At 37.4% G+C, this 26,529-nt stretch overlaps 1 protein-coding gene across 1 annotated transcript in view; it reads left to right on the top strand.

Annotated features, from left to right (window-relative positions):
* Positions 1-26,529, top strand: part of ITGA8 (integrin subunit alpha 8) — a 227,081-nt gene that overhangs the window by 96,108 nt on the left and 104,444 nt on the right. Inside the window, exons 14-15 of the mRNA XM_044678920.1 lie at positions 18,993-19,038; positions 24,623-24,730. Of these exons, the coding sequence (XP_044534855.1) occupies positions 18,993-19,038; positions 24,623-24,730 (154 nt within the window). The remainder of the gene's footprint in view (positions 1-18,992; positions 19,039-24,622; positions 24,731-26,529) is intronic.

The raw sequence follows: 26,529 nt of genomic DNA, 5'->3' as shown, positions 1-26,529 counted from the left end.
TCTGGCATAAGCAATAAACGTCTTGTTTAACAACATGATGAACAGGGAAATATGTATTATATAGTAATACATATATAACATATATTGTATTACCCACCTTTTTGGGAAAAGAGGGAAGGGCAGGAGAGATGGGAGGGAGTTTTAAATAAATAGATAAATGTTTTTTTAAGATGAAATTTGAATTTTAAAAGCCAATCAATAAGTTCCTTTGTGATTGGGGAACCATTTTTTATATCTTTCTTACGACTCCTACAACTTTTAATATAAATACTAGGCACATAACATTAAGGGGCTCATTGAGTGTTATATTGGGTGATAGAATCAATGCCCTGAGTTGATCTTCTGAATCTTTAAAAAGCATTTAGAATCTGTCTCTTTACCTTCAGTTTAATAAAAAAAAGTGGTCTGATTTCTTTGAAGAGAAGCTAAATCTTAATGTGAGCCCTGCATAAGTTCAGAGGTTATCTTATTTGCCTATAGTCACCCAATATTTATTAAGTGCCTGCTATGTATATGCATGTGCTCCCTGTGCTAAGCCTTATGAGGGCTATATAGAATTAAAGGACACTTTGGCAGATATGTACACCTATAAGATATGTCCCATGCTCTCAAAGACATTTTGGTTTAATTAGTTGACCAAGACATTAGTATATATATATATACATATATATATACTAATATATAATATACTAATATATATATATATATAAAATATAAATATATTACTATCATCCCCAGGTTCAATTATTAAATGTTAAAAAAATGGTACAAAATGTGTTGTAGAGATTTATTAAAGAGATGAATCATGTCTAGCTAGTGTGGCAAAGGAAAACTATAGAGAAGCTAAAAATTTGAATTGAGCCTTGACTATTATGATGAAGAAGAGAATTTCTAGGTGGCAGAACTAGTGTGAGTAAGTGACAAATCAAAATATTATGTAAGTGTGGAGTTGAAACAGTATGGGCAAATGGAGAGTTTGTGTAGGAAATAGCTGGGGATGAGAGTGTAGAAAGCCTTGAATAGCCTGAGTGTATATAGACCACTAATTTCACTATTTGGGCTATTTGTCTCCTCTAACTTTCACTCACACTATCAGGTCTGGGTTTCTTAGAAAGTGGGATATCCCACATCTATGATCAAAACTCTCTCTCAGTCAGGCAAACTACTTGTGTCAGGGATATTCTCCTATAACTTGGTACTATAATTCCTTAGCCCCCACTAATGTGCTTCCATTTACACAAAATCAATCTCTATGACATTAACTCGTTTTAAAAGTTCTGTAACTGTTTTATTTTTTAAGTTTTTCCTTTTTAAATTTTATTTTTATTATCATACAAGATACACTTCCATATTGGTTGTTGTTTTAAGAGCACACTCATACATAACAAAAACCCTCAAATAAAAATGTAAATACACTGATGTGAAAGATAGTCTGCTTTAATCTACATCCATCCAACTCCAAAAGTTCTTTCTCTGGAGGTGGAAAGCATTCCCCATTATAATTCTTTCAGTATTGTCCCAGATCATGAATTGCCAAGAGTAGCCAAGTTTTCACAGATTATCATTTACAGTATTGCTCTTATTGTGTATCACATTCTCCAGTTCTGCTTATTTCACTCTGCATCAGTTCCTGCAGACAATTCCAGGATTTCCTGAAATCATCTTGCTTATAACATATAGTATTTCATCCCCAACATGTGTCACAGTTTATTGTCATTCCTCAACTGATGGATATCTCTTCAATTTCCAATTCTTTACCACTACAAGAAGAGATGATATAAATACTTTTGTACAGGTCAGTCCTTTCCCCTATTTTATTATCTCTTTGGAATAGAGACTCTATAGTGGTATACCTAGATCAAAAGATATGCATAGTTTTATTACCCTTAGGGCAGAGTTCTAAGTTGCCCTTCAGAATGGTTGGATCAGTTTATAACTCCATCAACAATGCATTACTGTCCCAATTTTGCTGCATCTCCAACATTCACCATTTCCCCTGACTGACTGCCATGTTGGTCAATATGATAGGTGGGAGGTGGCACCTCAGCATTGTTTTAATTTTTATTTCTCTATTTTATATCTCTATAAAGAGTGACTTAGAACATTTTTTTCATATGATTATTGTTGGCTTTGATTTCTTCATCTGAAAACTGGATTTCATATCCATTGACCATTTGTCAATTGGGAAATGGCTTGTATTCATATAAATTTGACTTAGTTCTTTATACATTTGTTTACATTACATTCGTTTTGTTTGTACAGAAACTTTTTAACTTAATATAATCAAAATTATTTAGTTTATATCTTATAATACTCTTTATCTCTGTAATGTATAGAAATGGTCAGCCATTTTCTGTAGGTGCAAAAGACAGTTTGCCCCTTTAGAACACAGAACCTGGCAAGGCAGCCCTAGGCATATGTTAATCTGGCAGTTGGGAAAGGAGTATAAATTAGGGTGCACAAACCCCTCAACTTGGCTTTTTCTTTGGATTAGGAGGCAGGAGGTTGTTCTACTGTCTGGGCCCCGAGAGGAAGGGTAGATTGGTATAGGCAGGCAGGCAGGGTTTGGACTACATTTCTAGCTATATCAATCACCTTAATATTGATAAGACCACTGAACCTTAATTATCAAACAAGATTATCTCATCAAAACATCCAGAATCAACAACAGCCTTTGAGCCAGGGGAGCCTCTCAAAGCCCCCTGGACTCAGCACCTAAGAGAATCTATATCGGCTTCTGAGCCAGGGGAGACTCTCAAAGTACCTTGGATTCAGCACCTAATAGGCATCACCAAAATTCATTATACTTATTATTAGGTTAAAATAATAAGGTTCACCTACTTCCCTCTCTCCCATCTCCCAGTTTTTCTTTCCTTCAATCAATCCAATAGACCCAGTTATTCTACAAGTTTCTGACAGCCTTTACTTATAAGTTCATAGCTTACCTTACTGAGAACAAGGTCATCTTCATATGATATTGTAGTCAGATCATGGAAACTAGCCTAGCTGCTCTAAATACATCAAGATCAAGCTTGTGCTAGGATTATAAGTATTGTTAAGGTCTCAGGAAGTTAAGACCAACTTCCTGGTTACATCTAAGCCAACTGATTCCCTGGGAACTGTTACTAGGGAATCAAACCTGTCATAGAATTCCATCACTCTTCAGTGAAACTTTTATCAGGCAGTTGTAGGAAGTAAACTTCTGTCTTTTACAACTTGGTTAAGCATCAGGGCTTCAATGAATTAATAAATAATAGGACCTTAGCACCGCCCCCCCCCATAACATCTCTTGTTTGGTCATAAATTCTTCCGTTTTCCAAAATTATGCCAGGTAAACTTTTTTATGTTCTCCTAATTTAGTTAGGGTATTACTCTTTAAATTTAAATCATATATATCCATTTTGACCTTATCTTGCTATCTGGTGTGAGTTTTTGTCCTATACCTAGCTTCTGCCGAACTGTTTCTTAATTTTCCCAGCAGTTTTTGTTAAATAGTGAGTTCTTATTCCAAACACTGGGATCTTTGGGTTTATTAAACTCTAGATAAGGTCATTTACTGCTACATATGATGTATCTAATCTACTCCAATGATGGACCATTCTATTTCTTAGCCAGTACCAGACTGTTTTGATCATTATTGCTTCATGGTACAGTTTGAGATCTGGTACTGTTANATACTAATATATATATATATATAAAATATAAATATATTACTATCATCCCCAGGTTCAATTATTAAATGTTAAAAAAATGGTACAAAATGTGTTGTAGAGATTTATTAAAGAGATGAATCATGTCTAGCTAGTGTGGCAAAGGAAAACTATAGAGAAGCTAAAAATTTGAATTGAGCCTTGACTATTATGATGAAGAAGAGAATTTCTAGGTGGCAGAACTAGTGTGAGTAAGTGACAAATCAAAATATTATGTAAGTGTGGAGTTGAAACAGTATGGGCAAATGGAGAGTTTGTGTAGGAAATAGCTGGGGATGAGAGTGTAGAAAGCCTTGAATAGCCTGAGTGTATATAGACCACTAATTTCACTATTTGGGCTATTTGTCTCCTCTAACTTTCACTCACACTATCAGGTCTGGGTTTCTTAGAAAGTGGGATATCCCACATCTATGATCAAAACTCTCTCTCAGTCAGGCAAACTACTTGTGTCAGGGATATTCTCCTATAACTTGGTACTATAATTCCTTAGCCCCCACTAATGTGCTTCCATTTACACAAAATCAATCTCTATGACATTAACTCGTTTTAAAAGTTCTGTAACTGTTTTATTTTTTAAGTTTTTCCTTTTTAAATTTTATTTTTATTATCATACAAGATACACTTCCATATTGGTTGTTGTTTTAAGAGCACACTCATACATAACAAAAACCCTCAAATAAAAATGTAAATACACTGATGTGAAAGATAGTCTGCTTTAATCTACATCCATCCAACTCCAAAAGTTCTTTCTCTGGAGGTGGAAAGCATTCCCCATTATAATTCTTTCAGTATTGTCCCAGATCATGAATTGCCAAGAGTAGCCAAGTTTTCACAGATTATCATTTACAGTATTGCTCTTATTGTGTATCACATTCTCCAGTTCTGCTTATTTCACTCTGCATCAGTTCCTGCAGACAATTCCAGGATTTCCTGAAATCATCTTGCTTATAACATATAGTATTTCATCCCCAACATGTGTCACAGTTTATTGTCATTCCTCAACTGATGGATATCTCTTCAATTTCCAATTCTTTACCACTACAAGAAGAGATGATATAAATACTTTTGTACAGGTCAGTCCTTTCCCCTATTTTATTATCTCTTTGGAATAGAGACTCTATAGTGGTATACCTAGATCAAAAGATATGCATAGTTTTATTACCCTTAGGGCAGAGTTCTAAGTTGCCCTTCAGAATGGTTGGATCAGTTTATAACTCCATCAACAATGCATTACTGTCCCAATTTTGCTGCATCTCCAACATTCACCATTTCCCCTGACTGACTGCCATGTTGGTCAATATGATAGGTGGGAGGTGGCACCTCAGCATTGTTTTAATTTTTATTTCTCTATTTTATATCTCTATAAAGAGTGACTTAGAACATTTTTTTCATATGATTATTGTTGGCTTTGATTTCTTCATCTGAAAACTGGATTTCATATCCATTGACCATTTGTCAATTGGGAAATGGCTTGTATTCATATAAATTTGACTTAGTTCTTTATACATTTGTTTACATTACATTCGTTTTGTTTGTACAGAAACTTTTTAACTTAATATAATCAAAATTATTTAGTTTATATCTTATAATACTCTTTATCTCTGTAATGTATAGAAATGGTCAGCCATTTTCTGTAGGTGCAAAAGACAGTTTGCCCCTTTAGAACACAGAACCTGGCAAGGCAGCCCTAGGCATATGTTAATCTGGCAGTTGGGAAAGGAGTATAAATTAGGGTGCACAAACCCCTCAACTTGGCTTTTTCTTTGGATTAGGAGGCAGGAGGTTGTTCTACTGTCTGGGCCCCGAGAGGAAGGGTAGATTGGTATAGGCAGGCAGGCAGGGTTTGGACTACATTTCTAGCTATATCAATCACCTTAATATTGATAAGACCACTGAACCTTAATTATCAAACAAGATTATCTCATCAAAACATCCAGAATCAACAACAGCCTTTGAGCCAGGGGAGCCTCTCAAAGCCCCCTGGACTCAGCACCTAAGAGAATCTATATCGGCTTCTGAGCCAGGGGAGACTCTCAAAGTACCTTGGATTCAGCACCTAATAGGCATCACCAAAATTCATTATACTTATTATTAGGTTAAAATAATAAGGTTCACCTACTTCCCTCTCTCCCATCTCCCAGTTTTTCTTTCCTTCAATCAATCCAATAGACCCAGTTATTCTACAAGTTTCTGACAGCCTTTACTTATAAGTTCATAGCTTACCTTACTGAGAACAAGGTCATCTTCATATGATATTGTAGTCAGATCATGGAAACTAGCCTAGCTGCTCTAAATACATCAAGATCAAGCTTGTGCTAGGATTATAAGTATTGTTAAGGTCTCAGGAAGTTAAGACCAACTTCCTGGTTACATCTAAGCCAACTGATTCCCTGGGAACTGTTACTAGGGAATCAAACCTGTCATAGAATTCCATCACTCTTCAGTGAAACTTTTATCAGGCAGTTGTAGGAAGTAAACTTCTGTCTTTTACAACTTGGTTAAGCATCAGGGCTTCAATGAATTAATAAATAATAGGACCTTAGCACCGCCCCCCCCCATAACATCTCTTGTTTGGTCATAAATTCTTCCGTTTTCCAAAATTATGCCAGGTAAACTTTTTTATGTTCTCCTAATTTAGTTAGGGTATTACTCTTTAAATTTAAATCATATATATCCATTTTGACCTTATCTTGCTATCTGGTGTGAGTTTTTGTCCTATACCTAGCTTCTGCCGAACTGTTTCTTAATTTTCCCAGCAGTTTTTGTTAAATAGTGAGTTCTTATTCCAAACACTGGGATCTTTGGGTTTATTAAACTCTAGATAAGGTCATTTACTGCTACATATGATGTATCTAATCTACTCCAATGATGGACCATTCTATTTCTTAGCCAGTACCAGACTGTTTTGATCATTATTGCTTCATGGTACAGTTTGAGATCTGGTACTGTTAGGCCACTTTCCTTCACATTTTTTTTTCATTAGTCCCTTGATATTCTTGACATTTTTCTTCTAGTTATTATTTTTATCTATTTTATTATCTATTTTATTATTAATAAATATTTAATACATATAATTATTTATTTTTATTCTCTATTGTTATTATTTTTTCTAGTTCTATAAAATAATTATTTGGTAGATTGATTGGTATGGCACTGAATAAATAAATTAATTTAAGTAGAATTGTCATTTTTATTATATTAGCTCCTTCATATAATTCCCATGTTTGTCTTGGCAAGTAGTTTCCCAGGTATTTTACATCATATAGAGTGATTTTAATTGGAATTTTTCTGCCTGCTTATTGCTCCTGGACTTTTTTGGTAATATATATATATAGAGAAATATTGATGCTTCTTTTTGGATTTATTATGCAACTTTACTAAAGTTATTATTTCAACTATTTTAGTTGATTTCCTAGGATTCTCTAATTGTACCAACATATCATCTACAAAAAGTGATAGTTTAGTTTTCTAATTGCCTAATTTAATTCCTTCAATTTCTTTGTCTTTCCTTATTGCTAAAGCTAACATTTCTAATACACAATTAAATAGTAGTGGTGATAAATAGGCATCCTTGCTTCACTCCTGATCTTAATTGGAAAGGTTTCTAACTTATACCCATTGCAGATGATACTTGCTGAAGGTTAGATACTACTTATCATTTTAAGGAATGATCCATTTATTCCTTTGTTTTCTAGTATTTTTAATAGGAATGGTTGTCATATTTTGTCGAAGGCTTTTTCTGCATCTATTGAGATAATCATCTGATTTTTGTTAGTTTGGTTATTGATGTGGTCAATTATACTGATAGTTTTCTAATATTAAGCCAGCCCTGCATTCCTGGTATAATTTCCACCTTCTCATAGTGAATGATCCTTGTGATATATTCCTGTAGTCTCCTTGCTACTATCTTATTTAAAATTTTTGCATCTATATTCAATTAGGAAATAGACCTATAATTTTCTTTCTCTGTTTTTGCTCTTCTTGGCTTAGGTAAACAGTACTATATTTGTTTGATAAAAAGAATTTGGTAGGATTCCTTCTCTGTCTATTTTCTCAAATAGTTTATGTTGTATTGGGATTCATTGTTCTTTAAATGTTTGATAAAATTCACTTGTGAATCCATCTGGCCCTAGGGATTTTTTCTTGGGGAGTTAATTGATGGCTTGTTCAATTTCTTTTTCTTAGATGGGATTATTTTAGTCTTCTGTTTATTCTTTTGTTAATCTGAACAATTTGTATTTTTGTAATATTCATCCATTTCACTTAGATTGTCAGATTTTTGGCATATAATTAGACAAAATAGCTCCTAATTATTACTTTAATTTTACCTCTAATGAAGAGATAATTTACCCCATTCCATTTCTCCCTTTCCTTTTCTCTCAGTGCAATCCTCTTTTTTATCTCTCAGTTTTTTCCCCATATCATGTCATCCCTATCAACTTACTTCCACACCCTCTGTTTACATATACTCCTTCTAACTGCTATACTACTGATAAATTTCTTTTAATTACAAATATCCTCTTTCCATGTAGGAATACATAATGTTTAACCTTATTGAGTCCTTTAAATTTTTTCTTTCTTATTTACATTTTTAGGCTTCTCTTGGGTCCTATGTTGCAACCTCAGATTTTCTGTTTACATCTAGTCTTTTCATCAGGAATGCTGGGAAATCTTTTATTTTTATCAAATGACCATTTTTCCCCTTGAAAGAATATACTCAGTTTTGCTGGATAGATGATTCTGGGTTGTAAACCTACATCTTTCACCTTCTGAAATATATTCCACACCTTCTGATCCTTTAATGTGGAGGCTGCTAAGTCCTGTGTAATCCTGACTCTTGCTCCATGCTATTTGAATTGTTCTTTGCATGAAAATTGCATCACTCCCTCTCCTTGTTGGTTCTTTCATTCTAGTATTTGTTTTGTGGCATTATTTTAATATTGGTTGGAGAGGATTCTTAGAATGGTTTTGAACTTTCCCAGCTTCTGTTCTGTCATCTTGGCTCTACCTCAACATAAACCCTTAAAAATAGAACATCTATTTTAATAAAAAGCCCAAAGAAAAAAGATCATAACATTTACCTGTCAAAAGGCAAATGCAAAAATAATTCAAATTTTTACTCAATAGAAGCCCAAAACATGGATAATCAAGATGTCACAATCCATCCACAAAATTTGGTCACAGTCTCCTACTAATGCATTCAGGAACCATAGGAGAAAGCGGACACACAAATATGGAAACCTAACAAGGTGTCCCCAAAGTGAGGAAATCCATGTGCCCAAGGCAACTCATATTCAGGACTGTTGGCCTTGATGTTCTTGATCCCACATGTAGTCACTTCTCTCCAAGCTGCTTCTCTTGTGGTCCTCACTATTCTCCTGCTAGGCAAAAACTCTTTTTCTGTTTGTGATATATACAAATACACACACATACACATATTGAAATATGGTGATAGGGTGGTATAATGAATAGAAAGCTGTCCTTTGAGTCTAGAATGCCTGAATTTAAGTCCCACCAGAAGACTGGCAAATTATTTCCCAGTAGGCAGCTTTGCATTGATTGAGGAAGTTCTTAATCAGGACATCTCTATGCCAATGGAATTACATGACTGGTTAAAAGAAAAAAAAACACATGCATACACACATATAATCTATAGACAGATTTTACTTGCTAACACCAAAATTGCTTACTTACTAAAAATATGAAATTAAAGGGGATGAGTTTCCAAATATGACTGTTTAGGTGCTTTGAAAAGCTTAGAGGACTGATTTACTAGTAATACCTTGAATACCTTGATCAAATGCAAACACTTCTGAAAAGAAACAGCTGTAGTAGTCAGGCAAGAATCCCTAACATTCAATAATCTAGTCTAATCCTATTAAAACATTACTCTCTAATATCTCCATCTGCTACAGGCATTAACCCAAACAGCAGAGAGAAGTACATATTTGTTGTAGAAGCAGAAATTTCAGGCTATAGAAACCAGAGGGAAAATGGGCGCCATGCCAAGGTTATCATTGTCTTGTTCAAGCTCGTAATATATGATGATTATATCATGAAGATGATTTAGACAGTTATACTGGGGGTTGGGGAACTGTGAAATGATGCATCTGTTTTGATGAGTAGAGTACTGTACATGAGTGTACACGTGCATGAGCAAGAGACAATATGTAATGGGAAATGGATGGATAGATTCACCCAAATAGGGTAAAAATTGAAGCCAAGGTATAATGTATTTTGTCAAGTTTTGAATCCATGTAAAATCTACAGTTTGACATTTGGAACCAACCTCTCAAGTTGTATAGTCTAAGTTTATTTTTTTCCTGGCAAACTCGTACTCATTTTTTAAGAAACGCAGAACACCAAGCTGCTTTCGTGTAGATATATTTTGATGATTTTATTATAAACAAATAAGAATTGAGTGGATCACTTTTCTAGTAAGATGCTTGTGAATTTAGAGGAAATTTAAAAGTTTAATGGAAAGTCTAGGAGATAGCAATGTCAAGTAGTAGAAAAAGCACTGGTTGCCAAAAGACTCAACCTCTTGTCTGAAACTTGTCAATGATTAGTTATTTGACATTGCTCATGTCACTTCAGCTTTCTGTTCTGCATTTACTCATCTGTACAATCAAATGGGTAGACACAAATGGGTGAAATTCTGATTCTAAATTAGGATGCTAAATTCTATTCATCTTGGGTGATATGGGGAAATTGGCTGGAAATTTTAGTGATACTATGATGGTACCTCAAATGAACTGATCAAAGAGTTCAATTCCTTGACTTACAAAGTAATGAATAAATTTGATGAAGATTGCTATTAAATATGTTAAAGCTAAAATCCAAATGTTCACTAATATGGAAATCAATGATATCCATTGACTATTATCCAATTTCTGTTCAGAAATTCACCATTCCCATGCTTAAACGTGTAATAGGAACATCAACTTCTTGGGTTATGTTAACAAAATCTAATGTTTCACATAGATATTTTCCCAATGACATTTTAGTGACTTTCTCTATCAGCACCGAGTAGCACTTAGAGCAGAAAAGTTGGATAATGAGAGTGATACAGAAGGTAGTTTGGAAAGGCACAAGCAAGGATAGGGTAAGAGGCCAAGGGGTTCCAGGGCAGAGGACATCTATATTTGAAATTATTTATAAGGTCAAGACTTAGTGAGGAATAGAATGAGAAGGAAGAATTTAAGAGCAAAGAACAGGATTAAGCGAGGGTTTTCTTAAGGATGGAGAAGACAATAGTAGACAAGGAGCTAACAAATAGGAAGAGATGAGAGAAAGAAGCTATGGGACAGGACTTGAACTGTAGTGCTCTGAATCAGCATCTGCAGCCTCCAAGAGCTCATGGGCAATAGTCAACAGAGAAGGGTTATGATTTTTTTTTCAGCCACAGACTGCCAATGACATTTGGGCAATTAACTTCACGAGACAGGATCATAGTTAGACATTCATCTTCTTGGATTTTATCAGCTATTAAACAAGAAAACAAACCTTTCATAAACTAGAATGCCCCAGCCTCATAGCTCATGAATGTTTTTCTTCAGTGCTCAGTTGGAAGCTTTTCACACAGACTGTTAGGATGAATACATTCTGCTATACAAATTATAAATGCTTTTAAAAGCATTTCTTCTTTAACCAGCCACCCATCCTCTCTATGATGCTGTGTAGGTTGTAACATTAGGGCAATGAATAAAAGCTGCTTCTATTTTTAGGAGACCAAGCTTGCCAGACTTTAGGAGACTTATCTAAATGCTTGCTTTCCACAAAAAATGTGTTATATTTATCCAGTGCCAAACATCTACAGAGGTTTCATAATCCCCTGCTTACAAATAAACATTATTGTATTTATTGATATAGTTGTCCTTTATTTTTTTCTTTCATGTAATTATTACTCTAAGTGGGAAGAGTAGAAATCAAGGGAAGATGCCATACTTGGCAACCTTGGTAATACTTTATCATTCTTATCTCTCTTTACCAAAGAACAGTGACTCTCCAAAATTACACAGTAGCCAAAAGCAAAATTAATTGGAATCTAGAATTCAAAACACTTCTACTCTTAAGCAAATTTTTTCATTTTTCTGAAAGCTGGCATTTAAAATAAAAGCATTTCCTTAAAGAAGTCAGATAGTACTGCCATAGCACTGTAGATAGAGTACTAGATTTGAAGTCAGGAAACCTTGGGTTCAAATAATGCCTCACTCATTTGCTTTCTGTGTTTCCATTGCTAAGTCACTTGGCCTTCAGTTTGGATCTTCAGTTACCTCCTCTGTAAAATAGTATCAATGATCCCTATAGCTAATATGTTATTGAATCATTGTGAGATTCAAAATGGATGATTGGCAGGAAGCACTGTGCAAACCTTAGAGCTCATCTTAAATATCAGTTTCCATTGAAGAAGGATGACCAGTAGGGTTTTTGAAGGGGGAGAAGGGATGGCATCTCTTGTGGCAATTTTCATCCATCTGATAATTGGGAATGAAGTACTAGAACTAGGAAAGTAGGATGGAATGGGGAGATATAATTCATAGGAGTAACAACAGGAAGTTGTCCACCATAATGGAAAGAGTACTTGTTCTAGAGTCAGAGCACCTGTCTCTCCATCTTAGGCCAATTTACTTAACCACCAAAGCCTATTGACCCATTTGTAAAATCAAAGTGTTAGACTAGGTGGCCTCTGAAGAGCTTTTAGGTTTCCAGATCTAAAGATCTGACCCAATGATTAGAGCCATAAAAGACACCAGGCCACCTAGTAGTCCCCTCCTCCTCCTCTTAACCTTAGAGAAACTAAAATCTAGATGGGTTAAGTGAATTACATACAAAGTCACATTGGTTGAAAGTGAGGAAGCAGGGTTCTCCTATCTCACAGTACTTTTCTTTTTAGTACCTATTCTGTGCAGAGCACTGCTCTTGGCAGTGAAAGAAATTAAAGTTCAAATAAGACATTGTTCCTCCCTTCATTATGCTTAGAATAGAGTATGGGTTTGACGGTACACATGGAAGGAAGGAAGAACAGAAGCATGCATTTATTAGGTGCCCACTAAGTGCCTACTATGCGCCTCACTAAGTGCCCAATATGTATCAGACACACTAAGCACTTTACAAATAACTATAATGGAAAATGAGCATTCACAACCAAGTATTTGTTCTTGGACAAATCATCTGTGATCATCAGTAGTTTTAAAAGACTTCTAATGGGATGGTATTGGACCGGATAGATGTCCAAATCCCAGACTCTATCCCATCATCCAGTTCTATGAAAGTTCTTTGAAAGGAAGGATTAATGGATTAGGGAAGACTTCATGGAGGACATTCATAGAAGTTTATCTAAATCAGCAATACACTTTCGAGGAGAGATAGGAGGTGACCTTTTCTAGAAAGTCCCAGGCACTACCACCACTTCAATCACAACTTCCCTTCTGACAAAGAGATGCAGTCGACCTAGGACCCTGCCTCCAAGAACCCTGGGAACAGCAGCACCCTCTAGACCACTGACCTTGCCTCTATGTCATCTCTCACAGCCCTCACCCAGAGGAGGGAGACAATACCCTCTCTAAGTAACACCACTCCTGATTCCCTAACAATCACACTTACTGAAAACTCCAAAAAGAAAGTTGTCTCCTCAACACAGTCCTTGGCATCATTAAATACTTCATCACTGAAATGAGATATAATTTTAGCAAGGGAAATGACACTAAGGAAGATGCTTTGCTATTGTAGCCTGGGCTTTTCTATCTGCCCCGCGAGTGAATACTTCTAAATGTATCCTCTTTCCTTATTAGATTGTGAGTTTCTTTTTCGGTAGGTACTATCTTACCTCTCTAGTTGTAACCCCAGAGTTTAAAAAGCATAATAACTTAATAGTACTCAAAACACAGTAACTCAATACATTTACATTTATTCCTTCAGTCAGTCACCTGAACAGGGTCTTAAAGAATGAGTGGGATAGGAGCATAACAGAGGCATAGAAGTTGGTTTGTGCAGAATATATACAGCGTAACAGTAATTAACCAAGTTTGGCCAGAGCATTGTGGGCACAGAAGGAAAGAATAAAATAATAAAATGAGATAAATAAAAAATATAAATATAGATAAAATAAATATAAATACATAATAAATATAGGTAAATAAAAATTAAAAAAAATAAAATGAGATAAATCCAAAGAAATAGGCATTTTGTTTTGGAGAGCTATGAATGCGAGACTGAGGATTTTAAACTTCTGAAATAATCCATGGGTTTGGATTCTAGATAAGTAAATAGGTGATACTTAATTGAACATTTAGCTTTAGTGGAGAAGCTGTTTGGTATAATGGCTAAAGCTAACCTAGAAACAGAAAGACTTGAGTCAAGAACCACTAGAAAGTGCATACTAACTATGTGATCCTGAGCAAGTCCCTTAACTTCTTATCTAGGCATTTTTAACTCTTAAGTGAAAGAGCAAGTGCTGTCCTACACTGGCAGAGGTTTCCTCACACCAATGAAATCACAGATCTAGTCCCTATCCCTACCCTTAACACTAATGTGGTCCCCACATATTACATATGTGAGAGAAATAGATGCTTATGGGTGGCCGTCAGAGTTCCAAGAACCCCAGTCACCTCCAGGGAACAATTTCAGTTGATTCTGTAATGTCAACCACCTCTCTTCCTGTGGCCTCTACCTCCTGCTTACTCACTTTCTTAAGTCTCCTAAGCAAAATGTCCTCTTGTTCACCTCAGCTGCTCACTTGAAACAGAGCTGCTCTTTTCTCATCCGAGAATATGCAATTTGAATAATTCCCTTGGTGGATTGCTGAAATCTAAGACTTTGACTTCTCCATTTCAAGAAATGGTCTCAAAGTTTAGTTTCTTTCTTCTTAAAATTAAAAAAATGCCAATTTGGAGGAGACTGACACAAACCTAGAGGTAATGTATATCTCCTGTGACCTCATGTTTTTAGTTATTTTTTCTTGCTGACCAAACCTTTTGGTTTCAGCTAAAATACTCACTTTATCCAAGAAAAGTCAAAAGGAAAATAAACATTTAAGCAATGAGATGGGTCACCAAAGACATAGCATTTAAGAACTCCATTTCATTTCATTTTATTTTTCTATGGAGGGGAGAGAACAAAAGTATTTTGCCAGACTCGCTTATTTTTTCCCCAGAGAAGAAGCAGGAAAAGTACAAAGGTATTTTTTTTTAAACCTGCCTGTGAACAACTCTTATTTTAAAAAAATGAATAGAAAGAAAACAGTCAGTTGATAAAAATCTGAGACCTGTTATCTCTTGGTGAGAGAGAAAGAAAATATGTGGAGTTCAGAATCTAAATGTTAGTGACACAATTGATCTGCCTCCAAATCACCATTTAAGCCCAGAAACATTGAAATATGTGTCCTGCTTGCCAAATACAAAGAGTTAAGATCATTTGAAAAAATACATATGTGAACCACAACATGACTATCATAGCCAATCTCCCAGTTAGGGAAAGAAAATTGATTGGGCAGAAATGCAAAGTCAACAAATCAGTTCTTGTCTTCTCCAGGTTGAGGGCCTGAGTCTAAAGGATGGCTAGCCCTTTCCAGCAGGCACAACACCAACGTAGTGTCTCAGAAGACAAGCATTTTTCTGGGGTTGATAAGTAATTGGGTTTTTGGACCCTAGATAACATGGTTATTTCCATATAGTGGATTGTGCTCTAGTCTTGCCAGAGCTCTTATTTTCCACTGCAAAAAGAATCCCATTCTGGGGTGCTGAGATGAAAGATTCCTGAAAAAATAAACCCTCTTTATTTACCGTCATAAGGATTGAGGCTGGGCTCTTTTTGACCAGAATAGGCAATTTCTTAAAATGGAATTGAATTTATTCTGAGTGTTCTGGTCCTGGTGGAACCACAGTTCTGCTGTTTCTGTCTCACCACTTGGATCTTGAATCTTTTTTCAAAGCACACCCCAAAGTGATATGTATTTTTTTTCTTTCTGAAAATTTTCAATTTAGAAAATGTAATTTCACCAGAATTTACTAAGGTAGCACACTGTTCATTTTCAACAAATGAATCTTTTCTTTATTTGCTTCAGCAGCAGAATCAGATTTCATTTGTTCTCTCTCTCTCTCTCTCTCTCTCTCTCTCTCTCTCTCTCTCTCTCTCTCTTAGGGAGATTCTATGCTCTCTGCTAATTTTTTCATTAAATACTCAATATATGTTTCTAAATAGCCCACTTTGGTGGGAGTAAAAGGGAGGAAAGAAGGGGAAAAGAGAGAACTAAAGAGAGAAAAGAAAAGAAAGAACAAAGGAAGACTAAAAGAGAAAGAATTGGAAGAGTTAGAGAAAGAAATTGGAAAAAGGAGAGAGAAGAAAAGTTAGAGAACAAAATTATCTTTTCTCCAGCAGATTGTAACCTCAATCATTACCTCCCATTAATCTCTAATGTCCATGAATGTGATTCATTCTCTATTGACTTCAAATATACCCAAATGTCCTAGATCTTTAAAACACCTTCCCTAGACTTCACTACCCTCAGGATGCTATCATATATGTCCTTTCTCTTTCTCAGCCAAACTGCTATAAGAAAAGTTACCTACTTTAGCTGTTTCCACCACTCTTTTCTTTATCCTTAACCCTTTGTCATCTGGTTTCCAATCTCATCACTGAAATAAAATTGCTCTTCTCAAAATAATTAATAGTCTCTCAGGGGTCAAAAATGATCTTCTTTTTTCCATTCCTCATCCTTCTGGAGCTCTTTGTTTAATTAGACCTCTGTCTAATGATGTTGTTCTCCCTCTTCTAAATACTCTTTCCTTTGGGGCTTCCATGATACTGCCTTGGAGGTTCTCATCCTGCCTGTCTTGTCACTCCTTCCCAGTCTGTTTCAATGATTCATTACCCATATCATGTCCCCCCCATACCCCCCATTCATATTCCCTAAGGTTCTGTCCTAGGCCTCCTACTCTTTTTTCATTCCATTTTTTTTGTATCCTCATCAGCAACTGTAGATTTCATTATCTGGCCCATTTTTCCTCTGAACTTCAATCTCTTAACACGTCATATCACTAGTCACCCCTTGGACATTTGAAAATAGATATCCTAGAGATACCATAATTATGCTCAACATGCTAATATTTGTCAAATTTTGCTCTTTCTGCCTGCATAATATTTCTTATATCCGACCCCTTCTCCTTGGTCACATTGATTCTAACTTAGTTCGGGTTCTTGTTACCCCTTACCTGGATTACTACAAGAACCTCTAAACTGATATTTCTTCCTCAAGGATCTCCCTAATAAAGCCCACCCTGTCTGAGTGATCATCCTTAAATGCACATCTCATCATGTCACTCCCCTATTTAAACAACCCTTATTCCTCTCTGTTGGCTCTAGGATAAATATGACCAACTGTCTCAAATTGTCTTTTAAAGCCTGTCATTATTTTCCCCAACATATCTCTCTAGCTTCCTTGGACCTTATTCCCATTCCTGCATTCTCCTCTCCAACCCCTCTGGCCTTTTCTTTGCTCTCTACTCAAGATACTTCTTCTCTTCTTACTTTCTTTGCACTGCCCAGCCGCCTTGCCTCAAATATACTCCCTCCTCCTCTTTACCTCACAGATCCCTTTTCTATCTTCAAAATACATCTGAGACACCAACTTCTGGATGCAATGTTTTCTAGTCCCCCACATCCCCAGTGCTCTCTGAAATCCTCACTTAACTATTCCATATTTTTGTATTGGTTCTCTTTATATTTATTCTACATTATATATTATATATAATCTGTATTATGTATATATGTGTACATGTATAACATATGTTCTCAGCTGTCCCATTAGACCAATGATTCCCAAAGTGGGCGCTACCGCCCCCTGGTGGGTGCTACAGCAATCCAGGGAGGCAGTGATGGCCACAGGCGCATTTATCTTTCCTATTAATTGCTATTAAATTAAAAAAAAAAATTTCCAGGGGGCTGGAAAGGGGGCAGTAGGCCAAAAAAGTTTGGGAACCACTGCATTAGACTATAAACTCCTTGCTAGTAGAGATTATTTCCCATGGTTGTCTTCATATTCCTAGCACCCGGAACAGGTACTTGAATGATTATGTGAGACAGAACTATCCAGATCATCATTTTGTAGTAAGATTGGGATCCATAATTTCTACAATAGGACACTTTACTTTCTTCAAATGAGTTCAATATTTTCTTTTGGTGTGAAAAGAAATTTTTCTACTGGAAGAGTTAGAAAAAAAGCAAATAAATGAAGTGATAATTGTAGATGTATTTTTCACAATTAAAACTATCCAAGCATATGGTGAGATTATGATGAGAATGTTAACTTAGATACTTTAGGAAGGCAAGATAGATTTCATCTAGAAACTCATGCCACCACCCATCCCCGCCCCAGCTATCATGGTTGGAGGATGATCCAACCATGTTTTTATTTTATTTTGTTTTACTTTAAATTGATTATGTGTTTGTTACATTAAACTACCCAGATAACTCCTTCCCTCCCTCCCCTCTCCTGATTAGAGTAGGCATCATTTAACAGGAAGATATATGACTATAGAAAACTATGTTTTGCTCATTTCTAAACTGATTTGGACTTGGAGAAAGGAATATTTGAAGGTTGAAAATGCTCTCCAACTCTAGAAAGGTTCCTGTATAAAATAAGATATTAGTAGTGTTCAGCACAGTCCCTGGCACATAGTAGGCACTGTACAAATGTTTATCATCATGCCTTCTCCCTCCCTTTTTCCTCAAAGTTTCTTTAACAAGATTGATAGAGTGTTTTTAAATAATGGGTGTTTTCCTCATCAGAATCTTTAACAGTTTTTCTTCCTTACAGAGAGCCTTGCTATGATGCCATCTTTGGAATTTTTATTTGACCATTGGCTGATAAGCAGAACCATATGACAATGTGATCCTTCAGTCTGTCCAGGCACAAAATATCCCTAAATGGATTTCCAAATAGAACACCATTTTATTGAATTGGGTGCCACAGCCAATTGTATTATGATCCACAATGTTTTAGAAACAGGATCCCCTATTCTTATTATGGCTGTTAATGGTAAATTAGTGATATTTTATTCATCATATTCAATTGTCCCAGGCAACTGTCTCAGCTCACAAGTTGCGATGGACTTGCCAATGTGCATCTAGGAAGGAAGTTTCCCTACTTGGGATTCTCTCCACTGTTGAAATAGCAGCTCTACCAAAAAGAAAAGTAACAATCATTTCAGCATGTTACATATGTAAGTGATGAGTCTGAGTTTGAAACATGGCTACTATAAAACTGTTGTATTTTTCTTCCAGATTTAATTGTGGGTGCCTTTGGAACTGGAAAAGTGGTTGTTTATAGGTATGTGGCTGATGGTATGCAAATATTCATGTGGTTTCGAATTTGTTTAATTTTCTGTGTTACGTTAGACTAAAATAGCATTTGGGGAAGTGCTAGTTCAGAAATTTCCAAATATTTCAAGTATTTATTTTGGAAACTCCTTAATTTTTTTTTAAGATTGGTGTTGTAAAAGTTTGCCTGTTTGGGTTTTTTTTTTTTTTTTTTTCATTTTTACTGAGATCTCTGCCTTCAGGGCTTAGGTTCTCTATGAGTTCTGAATTTAGCTCACATTTACAAAGCACTTATTCTGTGAGAGGGAAAAGATAAATTATCCCTGGCCTCAAGAGCTTACATTCTATTCCAGGAAGGAGGTTAACTAAAACAGAGATAAAAGATGAAAAGTCATTTAGCAACAAGGAAGTGAAGTAGATCAAAAGCTTGACTTGGAATCAGGAGGAATCAAGGTCAGATTGGACTTCACAGATTTCAGAGGGAGTCACTTAACCAGTTTGCCTCAGTTTCCTCATCTGTAACATAGGGGTTAATAATAGCACCTACTTTCCAGGGTTGTGGTAAGGACCAAATGGGATAATATTTGTTAGTGATCTGTAAACTTTAAAGCATCATAAAAATACTAGCTGTTGGTTTTCTATTATTATGTGAAAGAAGTAAGACCACTGACAGCTTGGAGGGAAGAGTAAATCAGGGAAGGCTTCTCATAGTAGGCAGTACATAGTAGTAGTCATAGTAGTAATGGTATTGGGTGGTAGTGGTAGTAGTAGCAGCACCAAAAGTAATGGTAGTAGTACCATGTAATATCATACTATGGGACTCCCTACCCCATCTGCAATTCTTTCTCCATGACCAAACAAAACTTGAACCTTAGGAGTCTATTAAGTGATCTCTGTTAGATTTCACTCTTTCAATTTTCTTCTCCTGCCTCTACCATATTTCTTTTTTTTTTTTAAACATTTCCTTCCATCTTAGAATCAATACTGTGTATTGGTTCCAAGTCAGAAGAGCAGGAAGAGCTAGGCAAGGGGGTTAAGTGACTTGCCCAGGATCACACAGCTAGCCTTAAACATATTTCCATATGCCTTTATGGACTAGCAAAGAAGGAAAAAATAAATTTCCAGATATACATCTTAGATCCTTTCTTCTCATCAACAGTAGGCTTCTGGGATAGGGAAAATGATTTTCTGGATCTGTCCAGAAGTGACGAGCAAAGCTCAGAGAACCTATAGTAAGTAGATACTTAATAGTTCTTTATTTCTGTGTGGGGCACCAGCTGAATTCAAATCACTGAGTTTTGCCACCTCCTCCGACACCCTCAACTCTCACTTACCCTCACCGCCTTCCATAGCCAGTTAGTTCCCAAAGCTTGTTAATTCTTTCTCCAGAACATCTCTCGTCTCTGTCCACTCCGTTTTACTGCCCAAGTTCAGGCCCCTGTTCCCCCTAGCCCGCACCATTACAGTAAGCTTCCTCAGTCTCCTGACCTCTAATCTCTTCGTGAATTCATATTCTGTGTAGCTGCCAAAGTGTAGTGTGGCTAAAGGATACATATGACTTTCTTGCTCAACAAACACTTAAGGCTCCTGCAATAAGGTACAAACTCTTCTTTTTGACATTTAAAGGCCTTCAAAATCTGGCTTCAATCAACCTAGACAGGCTTACTCTAAATTATTCCCCTTCTTATTCTCATCATTCTAGCCAAATTGAGTGACCTTCCATTTCTCATTTCAACCTTTTCTTTCTAGCCTCTTTCTTTCCCTGTGTCTGGCGTACACTCCCCCCTGCCTTCTTCCTCTTAAAATTCCTAGCTTTCTTCAAGACTCAGTTCAAAGGCACTTTCTATATGAGGCCTTTCCTGATGCCCCCAGTTTTTAATATCCCCATGAGACATGGCCTTTTGCATGTACTTTAGCACTCACCCTCCTCTACATTTGTACATATACATATACACACTCTCTTTCTCTCTGTCTCTGTCTCTCTCTCTGTCTCTCTGTCGGCCTCTCTCTGTTTCTGTCTCTGTCTGTCTGTTTGTCTTTCTCTGTCTCTGTTTTCCTTTTCTCTCTTGCTCTGTCTCTGTATCTCTGTCTCTCTCTCTCTCTCACTGTCTCTGTCTCTCTGTCTCTCTCTCTCACTGTCTCTCTGTCTTTGTCTCTCTCTCTCTCACTGTCTCTGACTCCCTGTCTCTGACTCTCTGTCTCTGTCTCTTTCTCTCTACAAACAAACACACACACACACACACACACACACAAAATATTGGAAAGATTTTGTATTTGGCAGCTAGATGGAGCAGTGGATAAAGTTCCAGGTCTGCAGTCAGGAAGACCTGGGTTCAAATCCAGCCTCAGATACTAGCTATGTGAGGGCAAGTCACTTAACCCTGTTTACCTCAGTTTCCTCACCTGTAAAAAGGAAAGGTCAAACCACTCCAGCACTTCTGTCCCAAAACATCCCCAAATGGGGTCCAAAGAGTCAGAAACAACTGAACAACACAAAAACAGATTTTGGGGTGGGAGTTTTCCACAAGAATATAAACTCCTCAAAGGGAAGAAGTTATTTGTCTTTGTCTTTATATCTCCCATGCCCAGCCCAGTATCCTTCCCCAACTAATTAGACACTTATTGAATTAAGGAATTCCTAAAACTGTTTAAGTTTATGCAAAGGCACCATAGTAAAGAACCGGAGGGCACCAGGCCAAAATTAGACTGTCCTCTCCCAGCTCCCAGAGGGGTTCAGGATAGATTGGTTCTTTCAGGAAGAACAAGAATCTCAGCTTCCCCACATAAATTTACAAGATGACTTCCTTGATAACAAACATAGTCTTCCTGATTAATACGGAAATGCAGGAGGCTTCCTTCCTAGAGTAGCCATAGTAGGAACCTCTTTCAGTTTTAAAGAAAGTCTTTTAAAAAGGGTGCAAATAAGAATCAGCAAGGAGTTTAGGAAAATTCTCGGGAGGACTTCTGGTAATCTGGTGATGGTGAAACCCTTATTTAAGACGGCATGCTGAACAAGTCTTTGCTGCCTGCCCTAAGGGTCAGCATTTCTGTCAGTCAAATTATTGCACAGAAGATGACCATCATGTGTGGCTTTCATCTGAAGTCTTGGGCCTACTGGCTGCCATGATTTTTAATTACTCCTTTAAAAAATGTATCTTATAGGGGCAGGTAGGTGGTTCTATACATGGATAGAGAGCCAGATCTAGAGATGGGAAGTCCAGGGTTCAAATGTGTGACCCTGGGCAAGTCCCTTAACCCTAGGTGCCTACCCCTTACCACTCTTCTGTCTTAGCATGGCTACTTAGTATCCTCTCTAAGACAAAAAGTAAGAATTTACTTTATTAAATGTACCTGGTACTCTGGAAGTGAGGTAGCACAGTGGATAGAGTGTTGGGCTTGGAGGCTGGAAGACTCATGTCCCTGAATTCAGATCTGGCCTCAGACATGTACTAGCTGTGTGGCCCTGGACAAATCACATCACCCTGTTTGCCTCAGTTCCTTCATCTGTAAAATGAGCTGAAGAAGGAAATGGCAAACCACTCCAGTATCTTTGCCAAGAAAATCCACATGGAGTCAGGGAGAGTTGGACATGAGGGAGACTACTGGACAACAAACCTTGTCCTTTTTTGCACCATAGCCATCTACTCTCTGCTCATTTTGTCTTCTGCTGAGTGTCTTCCAATGAGGCAGTGTCAGTGCTCGCTGAAGGATCATAGGATTACAAATTCAGAGCTGGAAGGAGGCTTTGGGGTCTTCTGATTCAACCTTCTCATTTTATAGATGTGGAAACTGAGGCCCAGAGAAAGAACCCCTAATTTCAGGTTCTATAGAAGCCAATATTGTTTCCAGATGATTGCAGTGGAAAAATATGAAGTGAAAAAAATCAGAGACAAACTGGGATGTGGAAAAAAACAACTACCATTAGAATAAGAATCAGAAGCTAGAAAGAACACTAGAAACACATGACTCTTAATATACTAAATTGTTTTTTAAACCTTTGCCTTCCATCTTAGAATCAATACAAGTATCTTTTCCAAGGAAGAAGAGCAGTAAGGGTCGGCAATGGGGGTTAAGTGACTTGCCCAGGGTCACACAGCTAGGAAGTGTCCGACGCCAGATTTGAACCCAGGACCACCCATCTCCAGGCCTGGTTCTCTATCCACTGAGCCACCCAGCTGCCTCTCTTCATTGACTAGCTTAAGAGAGGCAGCATGTTTTAGTGTTTAGAGAGCTGACTTAGGGAGTCCAGAAGACCTAGATTCAAATCTCCTCTCTGTTACAGACCAGCTGTAGGTATAAGGTCAGGCAAGACACAGAATCTCTCTGTGTTCCAAAAGCAATTCTATAAGATTCTAAATTGTAGAAATGACTGATATTTACCGCTCTTCTGCCTTTGAAGTGATGCACAATATTGATTCCAAGACAGGAGGTAAGATTTTTTTTTAAAAGTGACTGGAGGGGCAGCTGGAGGGGCAGCTGGGTAGCTCAGTGGATTGAGAGCCAGGCCTAGAGACAGGAGGTCCTGGGTTCAAACCCTGCCTCAGCCACTTCCCAGCTGTGTGACCCTGGGCAAGTCACTTGACCCCCATTGCCCACCCTTACCACTCTTCCACCTATGAGACAATACACCGAAGTACAAGGGTTTTAAAAAAAAACTTATAAAAAAAAAACTTATAAAAGTGACTGGAATATGTCTTGGGAGAGGAACATCCTCACCCAGCTCAGTTCATACCAATGATGCCACAGGCCAAGTCCTCCCCAAAAGTCACCCCAAAGGACTAAAGATTCCTAGTTCAGGTTTCCACTACAAACTGACTGGCATCTTGTCTCAGCCTCCAGGAACCAAATCTTGAATTTGTATGTGTATTGTCAGATGTTCAATAAGATATTGAAATGATTAGGATTCCCCATTGGATATGCAGTCAAGAAGACCTCTTAATATGGATGGAGATGGGAACAGGAGCAGGAGGAGGAGCAGGTAGGCAGGTCAGGCAGGTAGGCAGAGAGCCAGACCTAGAGACAGGAGGTCCTGGGTTCAAATGTGGTCTTAGGCACTTCCCAACTGTGTGACCCTGGGCAAGTCACTTAACCCCCATTGCCCAGCCCTTACTGCTTTGGAATCATTACTCAGTATTGCTTCTAAGATGGAAAGTAAGGTTTTTGTTTTTTTTTTTAATTTTTTAAACCTCAATATCTTTTATATATATCCTTCTATATTAATTTTATTTGTTACAAGGCTAGCCAATGGGGGTTAAGTGACTTGCCCAGGGTCACACAGCTAGGAAGTGTTTGAGGCCAGATTTGAACCTAGGACCTCCTGTCTCTAGGCTTGGCTCTCAATCCACTGAGCCATCCAGCTGCCCCTGGTTTGTTTGTTTTTATTTTTTTTTAAAGCATGGGCCCTGGAAGCATGGATGCTGGGGCATAGGGCAAACCCCACAAGTGGTCATACCACGACAAGGTGGCTAGGGAATTAGACATCGAGTCACTTTTAGAAACAAAGCTTTGGTTTTCAGGGATGAAAACAGCTTGATTGTCACTCCTTGAGCATATTAAGCATCTGATTCTCTTTCTCCATCTGTGTCCTCCCACAGAGCAAGACCAGTCGTGACCGTGGACGCCCAGCTTCTGCTGCACCCCATGATTATAAACCTTGAAAATAAAACCTGCCAGATCCCTGGCCTTGCCACGCTGGTGCCTTGGTGAGTGTGGATGCCGGCATTTTTGTGGCTGCTATCTCCTTTGCAGGTTGACTTGGTCGAGGACTACCCCTTACCCTCACCTCACAACCTCCTGCGTCTCTCCAGAACTAAAGCCAACCCAAACTGGGGAACCTTTCTCATAGACGCTTCTTAGAGACACGGTAACACTTTATTGGCCCTTTCCCCAGCAGAACTTGGCTGTCTCTACAGCATTCGAGGGTGGCTGTACTGGAGTACTCAGACAACTTTTCAGGCATAAAAATGATTTTTTTCTTTTTGGCTAAGTTTGGGTCAAATTGTTGCATTTCCCGTGTTGAAACTGCTATCAGTCAATGGCTTCCCATGTAGGCATACGCAAAGGTTAAGAATTTTCTTCCTTATGCGACACTTTGTAATCATTTACATTTGTAGTCATTTATGATCATTACATTTTGTAATCATTGTAATCATAAAGCTTTAGAGTTGACTAGGAGAGATGACCTAGTCCAGAAGTGTCAAAATCAAATAGAAATGGGGGGGGAGGGCAGCTGGGTAGCTCAGTGGATTGAGAGCCAGACCTAGAGACGAGAGGTTGTAGGTTCAAATTTGACCTCAGACACTTCCCAGCTGTGTGACCCTGGGCAAGTCACTTGACCCCCATTGCCCACCCTTACCATTCTTTTGCCTTGGAGCCAATATACAGTATTGACTACAAGACAAGACAGAAGGTAAGGGTTTAAAAAAAAAAAAGAAATGGATCCCTGCCCCTGTGTATTGACTTAGAAAATTACAGATTAACATCATCTAGATCGCATTGTATGTTTCTTTAGCACCACAATGGATTTTTGTGGGTACCATGCCACAGATTACAAGTTTGACCCTTCAGATGAGTCTGATCTCTCAATACAGTTTGGGAAAGAGGTCCAGAGAGATGAGCGGACTTTCTTAAAATCACAATCATTGTCAATGATGGCAGAATGTTTCTTATGTCTACACACCAAGAAGCATTCACTACAGCTTATAAAAATTGTTTCCTTACCTATCTTTAAAAGTCATGTAATTGGATGTAAATGTTTCAAAGTGGGGAAATGTGTCATTGCTTCTACTGCTGAGTTTTAAAGATCTGGGTTTGAATTGTGCCTCAAATACCAACCCACGGTACTTTTTAGTGGGAAAATGAGATAATAAAACAATACCTCATGATGTTGTGATGAGGATGAGGGATCAAATGAACTAACATGTGTAAGTGCCTTGAAAACTTTGATGCACTTTATAAATATGAGTTATCATTTTATTCTTTTCATCTTCACATTCAAAGGAGTTCAGATAAATCTACTGCTTGGCACAACGTAGGCAACTAATAAATGCTTGTTAACTAACTGAGAGATGATTCAGCCAGGTGTCGTGGACTCCTTGTATAGACTGGGGAGGCGTCTTGACTCCTTCTCAGAAGAATGATCTGAAGTAATTGACAGAAAAATGACAAATGTCATTTAAATGTTGGGGAAAACAGAGATGAAATCGAGTTTGTGGATCTCCTGAAATCTATCAATGGACCAGAGCTAAGAACCTCTGTTATAGTCGAGGGAGTACGAAAGGCTTCACTCTGTTGTTTTGTAGCAATAACAGTAATAATGATATTAGTGATTAATACTCATGATAATGATAGCTACAATTTATAGAGTACTTTAAGGCTTGAAAAGCACTTTAAAATAGGATATCATTCAATCTTCACAAGAGTCCTGGGAGGTAGGTGCTATTCTTATCCTTATTGTACAAGTCAGGGAACCGAGGCAAACATAGATTGAGTGACTTGGCTA

The sequence above is a fragment of the Gracilinanus agilis genome, chromosome 5 (genome assembly GCF_016433145.1).
Source record: "Gracilinanus agilis isolate LMUSP501 chromosome 5, AgileGrace, whole genome shotgun sequence".
NCBI lineage: Eukaryota > Metazoa > Chordata > Mammalia > Didelphimorphia > Didelphidae > Gracilinanus > Gracilinanus agilis.
Note: the sequence above shows the minus strand (reverse complement) of the source record. Positions and strands in the feature narration are given on the sequence as shown.